Genomic DNA, 19,530 nt, shown 5'->3' with positions numbered 1-19,530 from the left:
TAGTCAGGTGCTAAAAATAGCCTCTTACTCAGGAAGAATGCCCTAGCGAGATTACCACTTGGTCTTCGCATATCACTGCAGGCCCATAATCTATTAAGATTGTAAAGAAATGTTATATTCCTTGATCCAAGGCTGAGAACATTAACTAAAGGCCACTTAGAGAGCACTGCTGAAATTTGTAAACTACAGAAGTTGTGGTCATTTGCCTATAGATTAAGTCAAAGTTTATTATTAGCAATAGATTGGATTTGAGAAGAGTAGATTCTGCTGCTACTGGTATGTTCTGCCTAAGTAGTAGATGACAAGTTTCTTAAGTCAAAATGCATCACTTTTCAAATGTTGCAGTTCACTCTACAAATATGGAGAGAGCACTTGCTCTGTGCTAGATGTGAGGCATTGGTGAGAACGTCATGAACAGTGATTGTTGTTTTCTTCTTATGTCCTAGTTTACAGGTATAAAGGATCTACGTAATTACCCATAGGACTTTAGTGTTTTACTGATAACCAGTTAGGAGTTGAACTCTATGGTCTGCTGTAATAAAAATGTACTACCAACTCTCACTTACTCTATAAATAAATTCAGGAAAATTACTTGCTTTTTGAGTTTATTGATTCTTAACTATGTTACAAGCATAGGAATAACTTCCTGTTACATTTTGTGACTTGAGAGGGCCCATTTCAGTGCCTAGCATATCACTGATGAGAATTGGAAAACTGTTTGTAATGCCTGATTTTAAACATTTGATCAAGACTTCTCTAAGGTCTTATATTCATATGATGTGTAGTTCTAAATTGCAAGTAAAGTATCTCATAATCTTGGAATTCTTGGCATATATAATTTCATAGCCATTTCAAAGTTTTTTTAAAAAATAAATAAATTAAGGGCTTTCTTGTAAAACGTAAGTCTGTTTTAGCAGTGTGACCCTGAATTACTGCTCGCTGGGAACTCACTGCAGAGCTTGACTCCAACCAAAGGTGGGTGAGTCAGACCCACTGGAAGACACCTAAGAGGAAAGGCACACAGCCTGCTTCTGAAAGATCACAGCATTGAGCAGGTGCACAACCCAGTTCTCCTCTGAAACACATGCGGTCCTGTAAGGCGAGGCAGCTCAGTGGTAGCTAGTTTGGCGTGGTTTTTAGCAAGTTCGGGTAATTATCAGCCACAGAGCCCCAAATTCACAGGTTGTCTTGAAGTTTGTGGTGAGGCTTTTGGGGTGAGAAAGCTTAATCTTTCACTGTCAGTGATGATGCCTTTTAGATTAAATATCCAAAGACCTTGACTATTTTTTAACCTCTAAATTCATTTTTATAATTTGGAAGTATTTCAGTAGGATTTGCTTCCAGTTCATTTACTTTCCATTACCTTTTTTTTTTTTTTTTTTAAACAAACAGTTGTAGGAAAATAGGAGACATTGGGGGATGTTTGTGCAGTTTGTGACAGTCCCATTCTCTGAGACCTCACTCTTCTCCTGCCCAGTGTGGCGCTTCTTCCTCCAGAAATTGCGGGTGTCCTGTTTGCAGATGCCGCTCTTGTGGCCCTATGTAATTAGACAAGGGATGAAAACAGACAGTACCTGGATCATTGCTATGATCTGGGGATTTGTATTTGGGACCAACAGATAGCTGGTCCCACAACCGGTGTGATGAAAATTTAGAAGGTCTTTGTCATTGTTTATGGAAAAATAAAAAGTTGGTCTGCAGGGAAAAAGTGGTGTTAGTGGAGAAAAGAAACAAAGATGAAAGTCAGAAAGAGAGTACTGTTTGGACTCCTGACAGCTTTCTAGATTCTTGTTCACATACTTCGTGAGACCCAGATTTTCTCTACTTCACAATATCTCAGTGTGATACCAGTGTAACCTTTTTGTGTATAATCTTGCTCAAATCAATCTGTTTCTTAATAGCAAAAGAACTTTGACTAACATATTAGGTTAAGTTTAAAATAAAGGTAGATGAGTATGAATATCCACATGCAAAAGAACAGTTAGATCCCTTCTGGACCGTGCACAGGCTTCAGTGTAAAAGCTAAAGTTGTAAAACTCTTAGAAGAAAAGAGACATAAGTCTTCATGACCTTGGATAAGCAAACATGTCTTTGATACACCAAAAGCCCATGTGATAAATGAAATAAAATATATCAATTGGACTTTTTCAAAATTTAAAAACACCTTTGTACTGCCATCAAGAAAGGGGAAAGACAGCTGACACAATGGGAGGAAATGTTTGCCCATCCTGTGTCTGATAAGGAGCTTTTGTCTTAGAGGGACAGCAGGACAGAAGACCCTCACTGACGTGGATTGACATCGTACTGCAATAATGGGCGTAGCCGTTACTGTGAGAATCAATCATACAGGAATGGGCAGTGTTTCCTTCTGAAATACATGGGCTCACTATGAGTGAGAACTTAGTTGGCACCTAACAATAATAATATATGAGGGGGTTTCAAGTTTTTCATGGAAAAATGGAATTAAGAGATTATGAATTTTTTCCCTGAAGCTCGTGTTCTCTCTCTCTCTCTCTCTCTCTCTGTGTGTGTGTGTGTGTGTGTGTGTGAGAGAGAGAGAGAGAGAGTGTGTGTGTGTATGTGTGATTTTTTCCCCTTATTTCCATTTCCTGGTTTGGGGCAAATAGAAATAGTTGTGGTGTTAGAGAAAACTTTTTGGACTTGGAAATTGCTAGAGAATGACAGGTATAGGTGTTGTAGTATTAGACAAATAATTTCTTAGAAAAAAAGTTTCAAAATCTTTAAAATGAGGGTTGTATTAGACTTAAAGTTTTCCTTTTAAATAGTCCACAGAAGTATGAGTAAGAAAAAGAAGTACAGGAGGTATCTAGGTTGTATTTATGTTTCAGTGGGGTTTTGTACACCAGTATTAAGACAGTTCTGCAGGCGAAAAGGGTGTCCAACTTTGTTTAATACCTTGTACTGCAACTTAGAAAATAGATTTTCAGTTGATGTTAGGTGAAATATTCATGACACTACTGGTGACTTTTTAAATAATGCATGATGGAGGTCACTGAAACATTAACTAAAAAGCTCATTCCAGCCTTCTTAGTATACTGTTTTGACCTCTCTAAACTAATTAATATTTCATCATTTTATATATAGTGTATCTGTAATATAGTAATCCCTTATTAGTATGCTGAACTATGTTTTTAAAATGTACTCATTAGGGGGAGCAGAGAGGGAGGGGGAAAATGAGCTGATGCCAGGGGCTTAGGTGGAGAGCATATGTTTTGAGAATAATGAGGGCAATGAATGTACAAATGTGCTTTACACAATTGATGTATGTATGGATTGTGATAAGAGTTGTATGAGCCCCCAATAAAATGATTTTAAAAAAGAGGAGAATAAACTTCTATTTGAAAATAAAAATGTACTCATTGTATGTTATCATTTTTCACCTTTTATTTGTTTTTTGATAGATTTTTTTTAATGTACTAATAAGCTAATTTTAGAGGTGACTTGTACCTGCAATCTGGTCTCATGCATTGAGTTATGTAGTAGGTGATATGTGGCAAATGCATTTTTGTGTTTGCATTAAGTGAAGATATGGGATGGGTTTTAATTTTTAATTTCTGTTTTTGTTCATAACGATATGATCCTTACTATACTACTTTTTGCTTACTTGCAGAGATCCTGTATATTTTGATGAGAATTGGCTAAACAGAATCAAAACGGAAGTGGGAGATAATTGGAGACTAAAGGTATTTCTTTTTATTTTTTCCAACTGATCCTCCTTACACATTTGTAATAATAATAATGTGTTATAATGTAATAATAATAATAATGTAATAGTAATGTGAATAATGCCTGCTGATTTTCAGCCTCCTGACCAGTTAGCTTTAGAAACTTAAGCAGCATGTAGTGAAATAGTGTAGAATTGAAAATTGAGGTTAACCTAAAGTTTCTCACCAAGAAATACTGTAAGTCAGTGTTGTAGTGAAGTGCATGGACACTAGAGCCAGAGTGCCTGTGGCCGTGGACTGTCCTTGGAAAAGTTGTTTAACCTTCCTGGGTCTCAGCACTCCTATCTGCATAATGAAGGTTATAATAGGATTTACCTCACAGAAGTAAGTGAGTTAATATATATAAAGCACTTAGAATAGTGCATGGCACATGGATGCATTAGTTAACTCATGTTGTTAATAATAAAAACCATACTGATCTTTATATAAAACCCTCATAGAGTGAAGATTTTTTTCTCTTTTGATGAACCTTTTATTTATTTGGATTTAATACATATATCATTCCATATTTCAATATTATCAAGTAGAATTATACAACTGCTACCACATTCTTTTTCTACATGGACTCCTTGACATTATCTCCCTTTGACACCATACCCCCACCACTCTTGTACTCAGAACCCCATATTCTACTTGCTGCCCCTGTAGGTTCATCAGTCCTGGGTTTCATATACCCAAAACCAGAAAAGCATATAACAGCTTCCAGAGGGTGGCCTCCAATGACATAACACCTCTGATATACACCTAAATATGAACAAACAAAACCTAAACCAAAAATACAGAAAAATTTGGAAACCAGATCAGGTCCAGCCTGCAACATAGGGGGGATCTATTTTCAAAATTTTAACTTCAAGTCAGACATATGCCTTTGATATTGTATAAGAGTAAAACATTTTTATTTCCTTTCTAGTAATATTAATAGTATTTCTCAAGCTGCTCTGGGCCAAAAATCCCACAATAAGAAATACAATTTTCATTACAATCTGCCACCCACTTAAATGTATATGTAGTTGAAACAAGTTTTTACCCTTACTTTATACCAGTGGTTCTCAACCTTCCTAATGCCGCGGCCCTTTAATACAGTTCCTCATGTTGTGGTGACCCCCCAATCATAAAATTAATCTTGTTACTACTTCATAACTGTAATTTTGTTACTGTTATGAATTGGGCGACCCCTGTGAAAGGGTCGTTTGACCCCCCCAAAGGGGTCACGACCCACAGGTTGAGAACTGCTGCTTTATACAGGGATGTTTTAAATTTTGTTTTGGAAAATATTAGTTGGTATCCACTAAATTTTTTTTAATTTTATAATTTGAAATGATTGTCAATACCCAGGAAATTGTAAAAAAAATTTTTTTTAATGTACAGAGAGATTTCATGTACCTGTCACCAGTGTCTCCAGTGGTAGCATCTCATATGACTCTGATACAGTATCAAAACAAGGGACTTAACATGAGTACAATCCACAGAGTTGGCCCAGATCTCACCTTTACACACAATTCATTTGTGTGTACAGAGTTCTGTGTAGTTGTATTAAATGTATAGTTGTTCCCCACCATGGTCAAGATTCAGAATTATTCCAGCACCTCGAGGTTTTGTGGTGTTGCCTGTGTAGTTACATCCATTCCACTCCTCATCTGTCATCTCTGGCAACCCTAATTTGTCCTTCATGCTTATGATATTGTGACATTGCTTGTTACTGCCCAATAATGGACACGCCATTAGTTCAGAAAATCCTGGAGGCATTTCATTTGTGTATAGGCTGATGTGTACGCAGAAATGCAATTGAGTAAATACGTGGGTTTCCCCACATAACATCTATTAAAGAAAAGTGCCTATTGATTGCTTAGTATTGGATCTGCCAAAATCTATTTCCTACTTTTTTACTAGCACAGTATGACTGGGAACTGTCTGCTGGTGCTGTTCTAATATCCGTCTTTCAAGTTTAGGTACTTAAAATACTTACCTTATAAAGTCATAGCATATGCTTAAAATGATCTACTAGTCATCATTTGTATTTGCTTGCTGCTTTTACCGAAACAATTACATTCACTCCCTTCACACACACACACACACACACACACAAATGCATACACATTGTCTTCATGTCATGTGAAGACTTATGGCAGTGATAGTAATAAGAACAAGAGAAGAAAAGTTTATCATACTCTTAATGTTAGTAACATTTTTCAGTTCTGATTTGTACTCTTGTTCCGCAGTTCTTTTACCTGATCACATTTCTTCTTATTAAAAATGTCATTAATATATAACTTTTTGTGAGGGATGATGATCTAGTTATTTTAAATGAGCACTGATTTTTATGATATTTTAATTTCAAATGTTAAGGGAAAAAAATCTGAGGCTAAAAATTATAAATTATATATTTTCCATGTCCCAATAGTTTCAAAAGTAAAGACATGTTAACATTCTGAGAAGTTCTATGTATATATTTATAAATAAGCTAGTTTTTAAGTTGCATTCTGTCTTAAAAATGATTGTATCTTTGATTATTCACTAAATTACACTTATGATTTAGCCTATTTTATTTGATAGCCACAAATAAAACCGTCTACAGTCTTCTGTTCTAAGACAGCTTTAACTTGCTCACACTAGCCAGAGAAGTCTGGGTAGAATGGTCAACAGAATCATACTGTACCTATTAAGTTAAACACAAATCCAACCGCATGAGTTGATGCACAGCAGGGAGAGCGTTGACCGTTTGGAGCGCTAGTGAAGGCGTCCTGATGCATTCCGTGGTTCTGTTGTGGAGGGAGTATGTTGGGAGGCATCAGTGTGTTGTTGCCTCAGACTGCCTTATTTCTCAGTTGGTGCTTCTAGAACACACACCATGCGCTGCTGAGTGTTATTCCAGGTTTTCAAGATACAACAATGTTTCTAACCTAATGGCTCTTAAATACAAGGAAGCTTCAAATAGTGAAGTTTAAAAAGTGGATTTTTTTCCCCCTTCCCCATGAACTTTTTGAAGCCCACTCACCAATAATGTTTGATACGAACTACAGAATGACATTCTGGCCATGGAGAATCTTGATGATTAGTTTGTGGGTGGTTTGAAGAGCTTCCTTGGGTAATTTTGACCATGATTTATGTTTAGTTCTTTGGCTTTATAATTTTAATCTCATTGTAAAATGCAACTCTACTTTTCTAGGGGCAGCAGCAGTGAACTGAAATCTTCATTAATGATGACATTCTTCCTTTTCTTTACTTGCAGAACATCTGAATAATTTAGTCTTACTGTTAATTCACATTCCATTTACTCCCATTTTTGTTAATGTAGTCATAATGTTGAAAGTTTTGCATAACAGAAAGTGTAATTTGTTTTATAAATGTTAGTATCAAATACCTTAAGCCAGTACTGCATTTTTGTGCAAATTAACATTCAGTGTACATTTTTGTCAGCACACAGCTCCCACCACAGGCAAACTACTTTGGTAAGCATGCATAGCAGGTATTATATATGTGAATGCATTGTTTGAAAAAAAGTACAGTACTTTGTTTTGATGATGGTGATTCAAATATATTTATTTTTTATTTTTTAAGTCTATTGTGATTAGCGTGAATGATTGGCTGACTCAGAAAATGTGAATGTTAAAATACACTTTGATCTGCACGTGCCTTTTATCTAGTTGCCTTCTTTCTCTTTAAACAGATAAGCAACTTAAAGAAAATTTTAAAAGGAATCTTGGATTACAATCATGAGGTAATGTCTTTTTTTTCATTCTATATTAAAATATCACACTAGTTTAGTTTAATTTTATAACAGTTCCAAATTAATAAGCATCTGCCATCAAAATCATAATCACTTTGTCTATGATATATTTTGTAAGATCTTGGTTCAAAATCGCTTTCACTGTGAATAGTTTGTAGATGATTACTAATTTATGTTGAATTTTACAGTCTTTTGTGCCATTTCTCTCAGCCATTCCTTAGTTCTATAGTTCATCATTCTCATTAGCTCCTCGCCTGCCTCCATGTTATTCCTTGTCAGAGTCCCAGCCTCGTGCGGACTCAGCTCCTCTGAGTCCACCTCAGTGCAGTCAGACGCAGCTAGGGAAAGAAAAATAAACAAGCAAGGGATCTAGCTAGTTTCACTTTTAATTTCGTGGTCTCAGATGTAAAATGGACACGATACTGCCTGGGAAACTACATTGTTTCCCTAATTTCCTTCCTACTCTCTGAGAATACTGCCTCATACATTTCCTCCCTTTCAGCCTCCCTGCCATTCCTCTGCCCACCATTCATCTCCCAGGGACTCTTAAATGTTTTCCCCACATGAAATGTGCAGCCTTGCCTACATTTTACTCACACTTGTGCTCATCTCAGTAAGTGGACCGTGCACCCAGCAACTCAGGCTCAAAACCTAGAAATCTGTTTGCACACCATCCTTCTTTTGATATTATCAGTGAAACCTACTGGGCAAGCCTCTAGAATTACAGGTTTCTCTATCTGTGTCACCAGCTCCCTAGACTAAACCATCATCAGTTCTTGCTTAGGTTATTTAGGCAGTCAGACTGCGGAACCCGAGTCCACCCCGTGCCTCTGAAACCTGTTCCCTACTTAAAAGCCAGACTGACGTTTTAAAAAGGCAAATCAGATCCTGTCACTGTTCTCCTTTAAGTCTTCATTGGTGTCCCAATGAAAATCCAGTCCGCATCCCGTTTCGTGACCCGGAATGTACTACCTAATCCCTCTTATCTCCTCATCCACTCATGTCCCCCTCATCCATAACACTGGCCGTGCTCATTTTCCTTCTCTTTATCAAACATGCCAAGAGCTTTTCTTCCTTGGGGCCTTTACGCTTGCAGCTCTCATGTATAGACTAGCCTTCCCTCACTTCTTGTTAGGCTTATCTTTCAGATCACGCCTACCAATGTGGAGAGCTTTGCCCTTAGCACATGCTGACTCAGGTGCAGTATTTTCATTCCCATCCCCATTTTCTGTCACATCACCCCGCTTGTTCTCTTAAAGTCTAGTCACAGCATCAGTGTTTTTACTTGTTGATTTATTATATTATTAGAGCCATGTGTTAGTCTGGGTAGGCTAGAGAAACAAATCCAGGAACACTCATGTGTGTAGGAAAGAGCTTTATTATACAAGAGCATTGAATATTGAGAAAACATCCCAGCCCAGTCCAGATCAAGTCCATAAGTCCAATATTAGCCCATATGTGCAATACCAATTTAGAAAGTCCTCTTCAGACTCTGGAAACGCATGCAATGATGCCAGATGCTGGAAGATCACAGGCCAGTGGGTGGGAAGTCTTGTGGATCCAGTGGCGTTGTAAGCATCTCAGCTCTGGCAGGGCTGTCCATGTGGTTCCTGCAGCTCCAGAGGTCTGACTCCATCAGCCTCTCTTTGTGTGCTTTCTCCTCGGGGATGTGTCGCAGGGAGTGAGCCTAGAGAGAGAGTGTTTCCCACCTCCAAGGAGGAAATACAGGAGTTCCCAGAATCCTCGGGAAAAGGCCATGCCCACACAGGCCTCATTAGCTATATCCTGATTGACAGGCTAGCCTCCACCCCTACACCCTTAATTGTCAAATTGATACTAGATCAGGGGTCCTCAAACTATGGCCTGAGAGCCACATGCGGCCCACCAAGGACATTTATCCGGCCTGCCGGGTGTTTTTGCCGCCGCTGCCTGCCCTGCTTAGCAGCCAACTCGTCCAGTGTGCATAGAAATTTGTTCTTAGATTTTTTTTTTTAAACTACAGTCTGGCCCTCTAATGGTCTGAGGGACAGTGAACTGGCTCCCTGTTTAAAAAGTTTGAGGACCCCTGCACTAGGTTATGTAACTAACACAAGCCATGAAACGAAGCTAGGGCCAGACCTGTTGTAATTACTGGTACATCCCTCCTAAGCACAGTGCTGCCATACAGTAGGCACTCTGAAATTTCCTGTCATATCACATAAGCACAGTGAGACCTCTGAGAACCAGGCTGAAGATTGTTTCATTTTGCAGAGCCTTGCAAATATTCTTCCTTTGACGCAGTACAGTCACTATTCTGTCACTTTATTTAGTAATGGGAAACGTTTGCGTTTTCCTCCTGGGACAGGGTGATAGCTTTCGTAGTTTTACTGTGTAATAATTTCAGATAAGAAGAGAAAAATGTGAAACTTGAAATGTATAAATGTGAATATTAGTAGATCTATCAGGTTTAGAAGATGTGATTATTGTTTTTGTAAGCATCATGTTCATTTTGTAAAGGATAAATGGTAACTCCCTGAAAGACTACAATAAAAAAGGAATAGAAAATACGTGGTAATAAAGATAATATTTCAGAACTGCTTTTTGGAGTGTTGTCATCATGAGTCACTGGAGTCCTGGTGGAGCTATTGAGTGAGCATTGGACTGTTCACTGTAAAGTGGCTGTTTCAAGGCCACCAGCTGCTCAGTGGGAGAAAGATGAGGCTGTCTGCTCTGGTAAAGATTTCCAGTGTAGGAATCCCTAGATAGGCTCCCTATGAGTTGGAATTGGCTTGGTGGCAGTAGCTGTCATGAGTCTTATTATATTCAGCTTGGTATTACCTCTAACCATATGAAGTCAATCCTGTTAACCACATCTTACAGATAAGAAACTGAGATACAAATGTTTGTGTGTGTGTTTCATTTTTGTTGTCTTCTTTCTCCTGCCTGCCCCTATCTCACCTACCTGACGTTTTCCATGGCAGTCTCATGGATTTAGGCCTACCAGTGTAACCCTGTGGCACAAATTAGCATTATGTAGTCCATGCTGGTAAACTAGAGTTGTCATTGCTGATGTCAGGTGGACCTTAACTGAAGCAGAGAATACTAGAAAAGTGTATTACTTGAGTCTTACTGACTATACAAAGGCATTCAGCTGTGTGGATTGTAACAAACAACAGATAGCATTGGGAAGAATGGGAGTCCCAGAACAGTTCATTGCGCTCATGTGGCACCCATTCTTACACCAGGAGTCAATTATTTGAACAGAACAAAGGGATATTACTGTATATACTCATATATAAGCCATTTTCAATGCAGTCTTGTGGTAAAATTAGGTGCCTTGGCTTATACTCGAGTATATATGGTATTTCATGTTTTAGAATCAGGAGAGGTGTGTGTAAAGGTTGGGTCCTTTCACCACACTTAAACTCAGTCTGTATGTTGAGCTCATAATCGGAGAAGCTAGACTATATGAAAGAGAATGTGACCTAAGGATTGGAGGAAGGCTCATTAACAACCTGCAATATGCAGATGATATAGCCTTGCTTACTGAAAGCAAAGAGAGTGTGAAGCACTTGCTGAGAAGATCAAAGGCTACAGCCTTCAGTATGGATTATACTTCTTCCAAGGAAAACAAAAATCCTCACAACTGGGCAGTCACTGCTTATGGAAGCAGCAGTCAAGAAATCAGACAGTCTTACCTGCTACAAAAGGCCTCTCTGAGGTGCTGAAGATCAAAGATGTAACTTTGAGGACTAAGGTGCACCTGACCTAAAAACAAGCAGAGCGAAAACACCGCCACAAAGTCAGTGGACCAAAGCCATGGTATTTTCAATGGCTCGTCTGCATGCAAAAGTTAGACAGTGAATGAGGAAGACGGAGGAAGAATTGATGTATATGAATGATGGTGTTGGTGAAGAATAATGAAAGTACCCTGGACACCCAGAGCAACAAACAAATCTACCGTCTTGCAAGAAGTACAGTCAGAATGCTCCTTAAAAGCCAGCATGGTGAGACTTTACCTCATGTAGTTTTAAACATGTCAGAAGAGACCAGGCCTGTAAAAGGACATCTTGCTATAGTAGAGGGTCCTTGCAAAAGAGAAAGACCCTGAAAGAAATAGATTGACTCAGTGGCTGCAACAATCTATCAATTGGGATATAACAAATATAACAATTGTGAGGATGATGCAGGACCAGACAGCTTTGCATTCTGTTGTACACTGGGTCACCATGAGGCGGGGTGACTGCACAACTCCTATCCACAGCCCCATAGATAGTGCTCAACAAAGGGAAAATTCCGCTTCAGAGCATAATTTAATGTGTTTGAAATTTCCCATATGCTCTCTTAAAAAAACAATTTATACTTGTAATTACTCGTAATGATTATAGGAAAGAGGTTGAGTGTGTAATTGATGATTAAGTGATGAGATAAATTTTATTGTGCCAACCTGGCAGATAAACACGTGGGGTTAATTGAAGGGTGGAGAGATAAGTGGCTCATTGAGCCTCGCCTTTCTAGTTCTCGGGTCTCCTGCTTTGTGATGGTTGGACCAGGGTCCAGCTGCCTTAGCCAGTTCCCTGCTTCAGCTAGCAAGGCTCACTTCCAGCAAGACATCCCTGAGGAGAAGCCACATGGACCTACCTCAGTGCAGCCCTGGGTGCTGGAGCAGCTGTGTGGAGACCCCTGCCAGCACTGAGATGCTTACAGGTTCACCGACTAGGCTTTTCTTCTGAAGTCGGCATCATTCGGTTTGCTTTGTGAGATGGAGGAGGGCTTTGTGGATTGGTGTCGGATATATGGGCTAATGTTGAACTTGTGGGCTTGGGTAGCACTGGGTTGGGATGTTTTCTTGATGTGCACTTAACCCTTTGAATAAATCTCTTATACATATGAGTTTCTGTAGATTTGTTTCTCTAATGTACCCAGACTAACACAAGTGATTAGAGCATTAAATAATCAGTGGGCCATACTATATGATTTGTTATCAGTCTCCTTATTTATTCCCTCTTGTAGCTCATGGTCTCTTCCTTCTTAACACCTACTACAATTTGTAATGGGCTTCTTTGTGCTTGTACTCATTCATCTTGTATGTCGCACCCTGGTCCTTTTATAGTTTGCAAACAACATGGCAGTAGAGTTCTTGTTTGAATAAACTCATATGCTCACACTTCCTTTCTCCTTCATTGTGGGAACTTCTATGTGTCTCCTAGTTTGTTTTCCATTTGCTGAATCCGATGAAATTCTCTTCAGTAGTTTCTTTATATTGTTGGTCCACATTTTCGGTGGCATCTTGAGAAAGGGAGCATGATAGGTAAATTGTGTAGGCCTTGCATGTTTGATAATATTTTTTCTCTCTTCAGTATTTTGAAAATATTACTTCATTGCTTTCTAGTGTCCCGTGCTGCTGTTGAAAATCTGTCATTTGGGTTGCCAATCTCTTTTTAGTAACTTGCTCATTTTCTGGACACATTTAGGTAGGATCTTTTTATCTCCAGTGTCTATGGGGGTGTACTTTGGTGTGAGGTGTTTTTGTTTGTTTTGTTTTGTTTCTTTATTGTGCTTTGCACTTACTTAAAATCTGAATAACCGGAATGTTCATTTTAAGAAACGTTATTGTATTGTTGTATACATCTTCCCTCTATCTCTTAGAACACTCACCCAGCTATTGAACCTCCTAGCCTCTTTAGTTATCCTTACTTTTTTCTCTACTTTCCAAATAATTATACATCTTTCTTTCAGCTGGCTCATTGAAGTTTACATTTCTGCTAACATTTTTAATTTTCTAGAGAATGGTTTTCTGAATGTAACTTTCATATATATTCCTGCTCTAGGAATATAATATTTCTCTTATCTTTGAGAATATTAATGAGTTTGTTACTTTTATGCAAAATTTATTTCATTCATTTCCTGACTCCTAAGACATGGATTGGTGATTGGTTCTAAAAAGCAGCAAAAAGATTAGCAGTGTAAAGCAATTTATCCTTCCACCCCAGCTGGCTTCCCAGGAGGCCTCACTGTTAACTACTTTCGTGAATACCCTTGTAAAACCCACCTAACCTACTGCCATCCAGTCAGTTCTGACTCATAGTGACCCTGTAAGATATAGCAGAATTGCTGCCCCTTTTGGTTTCTGAGACACTAAATTTTTATAGAAGTAGCCAGCCTCGTCTTTCTCCCTTGGAGAGGCTGGTGGGCTTGAACTGTTGGCTTTCCAGTTAGCCATCCAACTCGTGACCCACTACACCACCAGGGCGCCACCACCTTGTTTATTCTTTTAAAGGTTATTTTTCAAATACACAAAATAAAATCCAGTTTATTATGCATTGGGAGTATATTTCTCTGTGCTCGACTCAATTTGCTTTCCATATTATTTAGAATAAAATCCACATCCTTAAAGTGATTCACAAGGACCTGAAGTGACCTGCCTGCAAACCCTAACTCTTCATTTCCTACCTCTCCTTCACTCTAGCTATACTGACCTTGGCTGTTCTTGGAATTCATCAAGTGTGCATTTACCTTAAGACTTTGCCCCCTACTAATCTCTCCCTGATTTATCCCCCCCTCCCCCATATAACGATGGTTAACATCCTCATTTCAGATCTCTACCCAGTTTTGCTTTAGCAAACAGGCCTTCCTTGACCACCTGAAATAGCAGTCTTTCTCCTAGAACCCTCGTCAGTTTTTCATATTGCTGTCAGGTGCCATCGAGTGCATTTCAACCATAGCGACTATGGACAACAGAAGGACACTGCCCAGTGCTGCGCCATCTCAAATTGTTCCTATGTCTGAGCCCATTGTTACAGCCATGCTGTCAGTCTGCCTCCTTGAGGGCTGTATTAGTCTAGGTACTTTGGAGAAACAAATCCACAGCAACTCATGTATAAGAGAGAGTTTTATACAAAGAAAATGTGTATCACGAAAACATCCCAACCCAATGCTGCCCAAGCCCACAAGTCCAACATTAATCCTTTAACCCAACACCAGTCCACAAAGTCCTTCACCTCACAAAACAGAGGCAATAATGCCGACTGCAGGAGGAAAGCTGAGTCAGTGAACGTGTAAGCATCTCAGCACTGGCAGGGGTCTCCACATGGCTGCTCCAGCACCCAGGGCTGCATCGGGATAGATCCATGTAGCTTCTCCTTGGGGATGTCTTGTAGGACGTCAATCTTGCAAGCTGAAGCAGGGAACTGCTAAGGCAGCTGCATCCTGGTGCGACCATCACAAAGCAAGAGACCCGAGAACTAGAAAGGTGAGGCTTCACCACCCATTTATCCCTCCGCCTTTCAACCAGCACCACATGTGATTATCAGCCAGGCTGGCACAATTAACTAACTCAAGGGCCTTCCTCTTTTTTGCTGCCTCTCTAGTCCACCAAACATCATGCCCTTCTCCAGGGATTGGTCTCTCCTGAGAAAATGTCCAAAATATGTAAGATGCAGGCTTGCCATCCTTGCCTCTAAGGATCACTTTGGCCGTACTTCTTCCAAGACCTATTTATGTGTGTGCCCTTTTAGCAGTCCATGGTACTTTCAATGTTCTTCTCCAGCACCACAATTCAAATGCATCTTAGTGAAATAAAAATGTATTCAGAAAAGTTTGTAACTTGTGTACAGCCTAAGAGTTGTAAAAGAAATTCATCATGTCAACCCAGTCATGAACTAAAACATTGCTGCCACCTCAGGAGACCTATGCTTTAAGTTCCTCATCACAACCCCTCTCCTTTCCTACCTAGAAAAAAAGCCAAAACACTATTCTGATCTTTTTAATAATCACCCCCTTACTATTTTTCTCCAAGGATCCTGGTGGCATAGTGGGTAATGTTTTGCTTGGCTAACCACAAGGTTAGCACTTTGAAATTACCAGGCTCCCCTTGGGAGCAAAATGAGGTTTTCTACACCTGTAATGAGTTACAGCCTTGGAAACCCACAGGAGCAATTCTTCCTTGCCCTATAGAGTTGCCATGAGTCCGAATTGACCCAATGGTAGTGAGTTTGTTTTTTGGTTTTCTCCCTTGTTTTACTACCTGTCTGTGTAGCCAGTTACAGGATTAACATTACTTTTATTTTACATCCAGTATTATTTGATTTCATCTGAATGTCTTTGTTTTATCTTATCTGGTTTTCATGTTAGAGGTTTTTCTTTAATGTCTTGATCTTTGGTTGGTTGTTGGTGTTCAAATGTAAAGCACTATAAAAAGCTGATTGGACTCTTTGTGGTATTCCTCTTTGAGGGTTAAATTCCACTAAGGCTATCAGGCATAACTCTGACTGTATATAAGTCATTTATTTTAAAGCCAATCTCCCCATCAGGGGATCCTCCAATCGTCTTCTGATGTACATGTCTTGCTGCCAGCATTTGGGGATTCAGATGGAGTGAAGGTGACAAGGAGCAATGTTAGTGTTGGGGGTGGTGTGTGTGTGAACTTATCTTTAGTCTTAGCTTCTGGTGCCCCCTTGTTCAGAAGCTTTCTGGTTCTAATTCTCCAGAGAGTATTCAGTCTTTTCTTGCGTAGAGGAGGGATCATAGTAGTACTCCTCAGTACTAAGTAGTAAGTTGTTATGATGCAAAGTGGCAATAACGTAGGTATGAGAAATAGACATAGAAACAGTGAGTGAGATGGAGATAGCATCCCTGCCCTTGACAGTGTTGACAAACTAAAATCTGTCAAGTGTTTTATCTGTTGATCTAAATGTGGGACCAGGCAGTTGGTTACTCTGTTGTACATAGGGTTGCGATGGGTCAGAAGTGATTCCGTGACACCTAACAATAACAACAACAAACATAAATGCAATTTTAAACTTTCTAAATTTTAATCTCCATTCAGATTTTAGGACAGCAAATTAATGACTTTATCCTTCCTGATGTGAACCTTATTGGGGAGCATTCTGATGCTGCAGAACTTGGAAGGATGCTTCAACTCATTTTAGGCTGTGCTGTGAACTGTGAACAGAAGCAAGGTAATTTCTTTGAATTTCGTGTATTCATTTAGAATAATTAAGAATATAAAAAAAAGAAGGAAAGAACATATACAAGGAAATTCCATAAGTTTGTGGGGGAGGGGAAGCCATTATCTTTTTATCCCATTTTCCCACAAAATTCTTGAAGCCCCTGTATATACTTGATATTTTAGTCACCAGGACAATTATATCTTTTAAGGCTACGCACAAAGAATGCAGTTTTCTATGACTTTGCTCATAATCTATTCCAGGCTGAAGTTCTGAAAGCCAGAATAAATTTTATTGTCATGATGTGTGCTCCTCGTTTTTGTAGAGATCACATAATTCTTTGAGTAGATTATTTTTAGTGCATTTTAGCTGTACTGAATGTAATGGAATTTACTGTTAATTCAATTAGATCTGTCTATTTGAAAAAAATTAGCAGCGCTACACTGAGGTTTAATGGCTATTTAAGACTGCCTTCCCCACATCTGGACCTGACTGACTGCATCTGTAACAGATAACAGACAGATGTCTTAGACTTTTAAAAAGGCTTATTGTACAGGGAAACACAAGTTTGCATTGTGGAAAGACAGGAAGGGAAGAGTATCATCAAATCCAGTCTCTCTTTAACTTAAAAATGGATTTGGGATTGGGTCTCCCTGAGTCTGAAAGATACTCTCTCAGGAAATGACTGCTTTAACAGTTACGTTTTAGTTGTTGCCTTAGCCATGTTTTAAAGAAAAGAATAGTTCATGTATCCACTTATTTATAATTCATGTTTCACTTTACTTATTTATAATTCATTATGCATTTTTAAAGAACTAATAGGATTTTTTGTATTCCCACAATCTGCAAAGAAAACTTTGAAATTAAAAGTAATCTGGAGATTGATAATCACACACAAAAAAGGAAAGATGCATATAAAATAAATGAACGATTTGCTTGTCTGTATCTCAATGCTTTAGAGAAATTTTTTGCTAACTCTGTGATTTTGAACTGTTTTCCTTTTCCTTTTGTCATTGGTATTCACAATCTAGAAATACTCAACTCTAAATTCCCAGAGCTGAATTAATCCAATGTAGCATATCGATCAAACTATTGATTAACCTATTCACTCAGGGAATAAAATGCCAATTTAGGAATATTTCCATTCTTAAGATTAAAAGTGTGGATTTCAGTGTCCAGCCAGTCTTTGTTCAATCCTGTTCTGTCATAAAATCTGGGATATTGACCAAGTCACTAAATGTCTAGGATTTGTTTTCTTAGTAAAATGCAGGTGTTAGCACTGACTTCATAAGATTATTGTGGGAACTAAATGAGGTAATGTATGTAAAATATTTAGTATAGTTCTGACATGTTTATAAAATGTTAGTTATTACTAGCAAACATGAAACTTTTTTACATATTGTACTTTATTAATTTAGTTCAACCTTGTATATATGCTTTTGTGAATTTACAGGCCACTACCACTTTTTAAATTTCTGTTAACCATATATTGTATTTATCTAATGATTTATACATATTCTATGAATATGTACATTAGTAAAACCACTAATTTAGACTGAAGGAAGGCTGTTGTTAGAAAGTTAAAGTTTGTGTTACAGGTTTTAAAAAGTAGACTGCTTTTATATGTCCATTCCATCTAATTCAGTAAATTTTTGTTTTGTTGAGTTTCCTTGAAGACCACCCTTACAATAGAGATAACCATGTTATCCACATGTAGCTTTTCTATTTCTTTTATTGTCACTGCCATGGGCATAGAAATCATATGTTTCCATACAAATGCTGTGTAAATCCATCCTATGTAAACTGAGTATTTTTAGCTTAATGACTAAATTTCCCCCCGCCCCAGTTGATTTATCTCACAAATATTCATTGAGCTCACGGACTCTGTTAGGGATTAGAGCAGAGAGCAGCGTCTCCTGTCCTCAGTGACCCCGTAGTTATAACATCACAGTGACTGGGTACTCGTAATAATGGAAAGGGCTCCTTAAAAACGGGAGCCCGTCTATTCTTGGTGCCAGTGAAGCTAAACAAGAGCATAGGGGTAAGAATAAATAATGGAAACACCCAGAAAAGACCTAGGTTACCTCTGAGGGCTTTAAAAAATGCACCCCTGTAAGTGGAGTGGAGTGAGGGATAGTAAAAAGCGATGAAGCGGGAACATTGACAGATTGGGGCTATGCTAAATGATGACTACACATTGTTTTGTTTTACATAAGTTTTCTTTTGGGGTTTTTTTTTCAAGTGAAGAGGGTTTTTTCTTCACTCTCCCTGGTACTGAAAAACACATGTTTATTAATTTTTCATATGGCTATCTTTGTTCTAGTGATAAGTTTAATAATAGCTTGGTTTCCTTGAGGCTAAGACAGGTGTTACTGGCCCCAGGTCCAAGATTTTCTTTTGCCTCTCACCAGTCCTATTCCTTTAAAATTTTAGCATTCTATAGCTTCAAGTCTAGTTTTAGTTGACTTGTGCCATTTAGATTTTAAAATACAGAATTTTCTGTTTCTAAGAAAACAACAAAAATACTAGAGCCCCTGTGCTATATCCTCTAAATGTAACCAGAAAGAAGACAGAGTCTTCTGAAAGGTCACAATAGCCTTCCCGTCATGAGTAAGGATGAGTAGCCTCGCTGAGCTAGGTGGCTTGTATGCAGTATGCTCAGGGTGTCTGACAGCAGCTGTGGTGCCACACAGTGCAGTCGGTGCTTTTTACAGAGTAGCATCTTACTTCACGCTGACTGGTGATTGTCTTTTGCTAATTCCTTACTCAAAATATATGTTTTACAGCAAATAAACCATTAGAACATATCCAAAATTACTATTTACCTATTATCCTAAATGGAAAATTAAGATAAAGTTTTTTGAAATTAAAAAAATAAGTTTCCCCTTTGTGTGACTTGTATATTACAGAAATAGCTAATTAGCTTTCTCTCAAAGGTTAGAAAACTATCACAGATGAAAATTTAAGAGACATCAAATGTTTAAGAACATGCATTGATTTTAAAGTGAATGGAAAATAACTCAGCACAATTTCCTTGACGTCAGAGTGATTACTTTCATGTCTGTTCTGTTAGCGTGGCCACTCCTGGGACCCTGTGCCACACAGACTCCTCGTGTCTATTCTGTTAGCG

General features: G+C 38.5%; 1 protein-coding gene across 3 annotated transcripts in view; it reads left to right on the top strand.

The window, feature by feature from the left end:
* The window catches only part of HOOK3 (hook microtubule tethering protein 3), a 124,824-nt gene that overhangs the window by 22,833 nt on the left and 82,461 nt on the right, over positions 1-19,530 (top strand). For all 3 annotated transcript variants that reach the window (XM_004707566.2, XM_045286646.1, XM_045286647.1), the window contains 3 exons: positions 3,632-3,704; positions 7,414-7,464; positions 16,280-16,412. In XM_004707566.2, the coding sequence (XP_004707623.1) occupies positions 3,632-3,704; positions 7,414-7,464; positions 16,280-16,412 (257 nt within the window). The remainder of the gene's footprint in view (positions 1-3,631; positions 3,705-7,413; positions 7,465-16,279; positions 16,413-19,530) is intronic.

This window comes from Echinops telfairi, unplaced genomic scaffold (assembly GCF_000313985.2).
Source record: "Echinops telfairi isolate 266 unplaced genomic scaffold, ASM31398v2 ScPeMD7_9;HRSCAF=40, whole genome shotgun sequence".
In the NCBI taxonomy this organism is placed as follows: Eukaryota; Metazoa; Chordata; class Mammalia; order Afrosoricida; family Tenrecidae; genus Echinops; species Echinops telfairi.
Note: the sequence above shows the minus strand (reverse complement) of the source record. Positions and strands in the feature narration are given on the sequence as shown.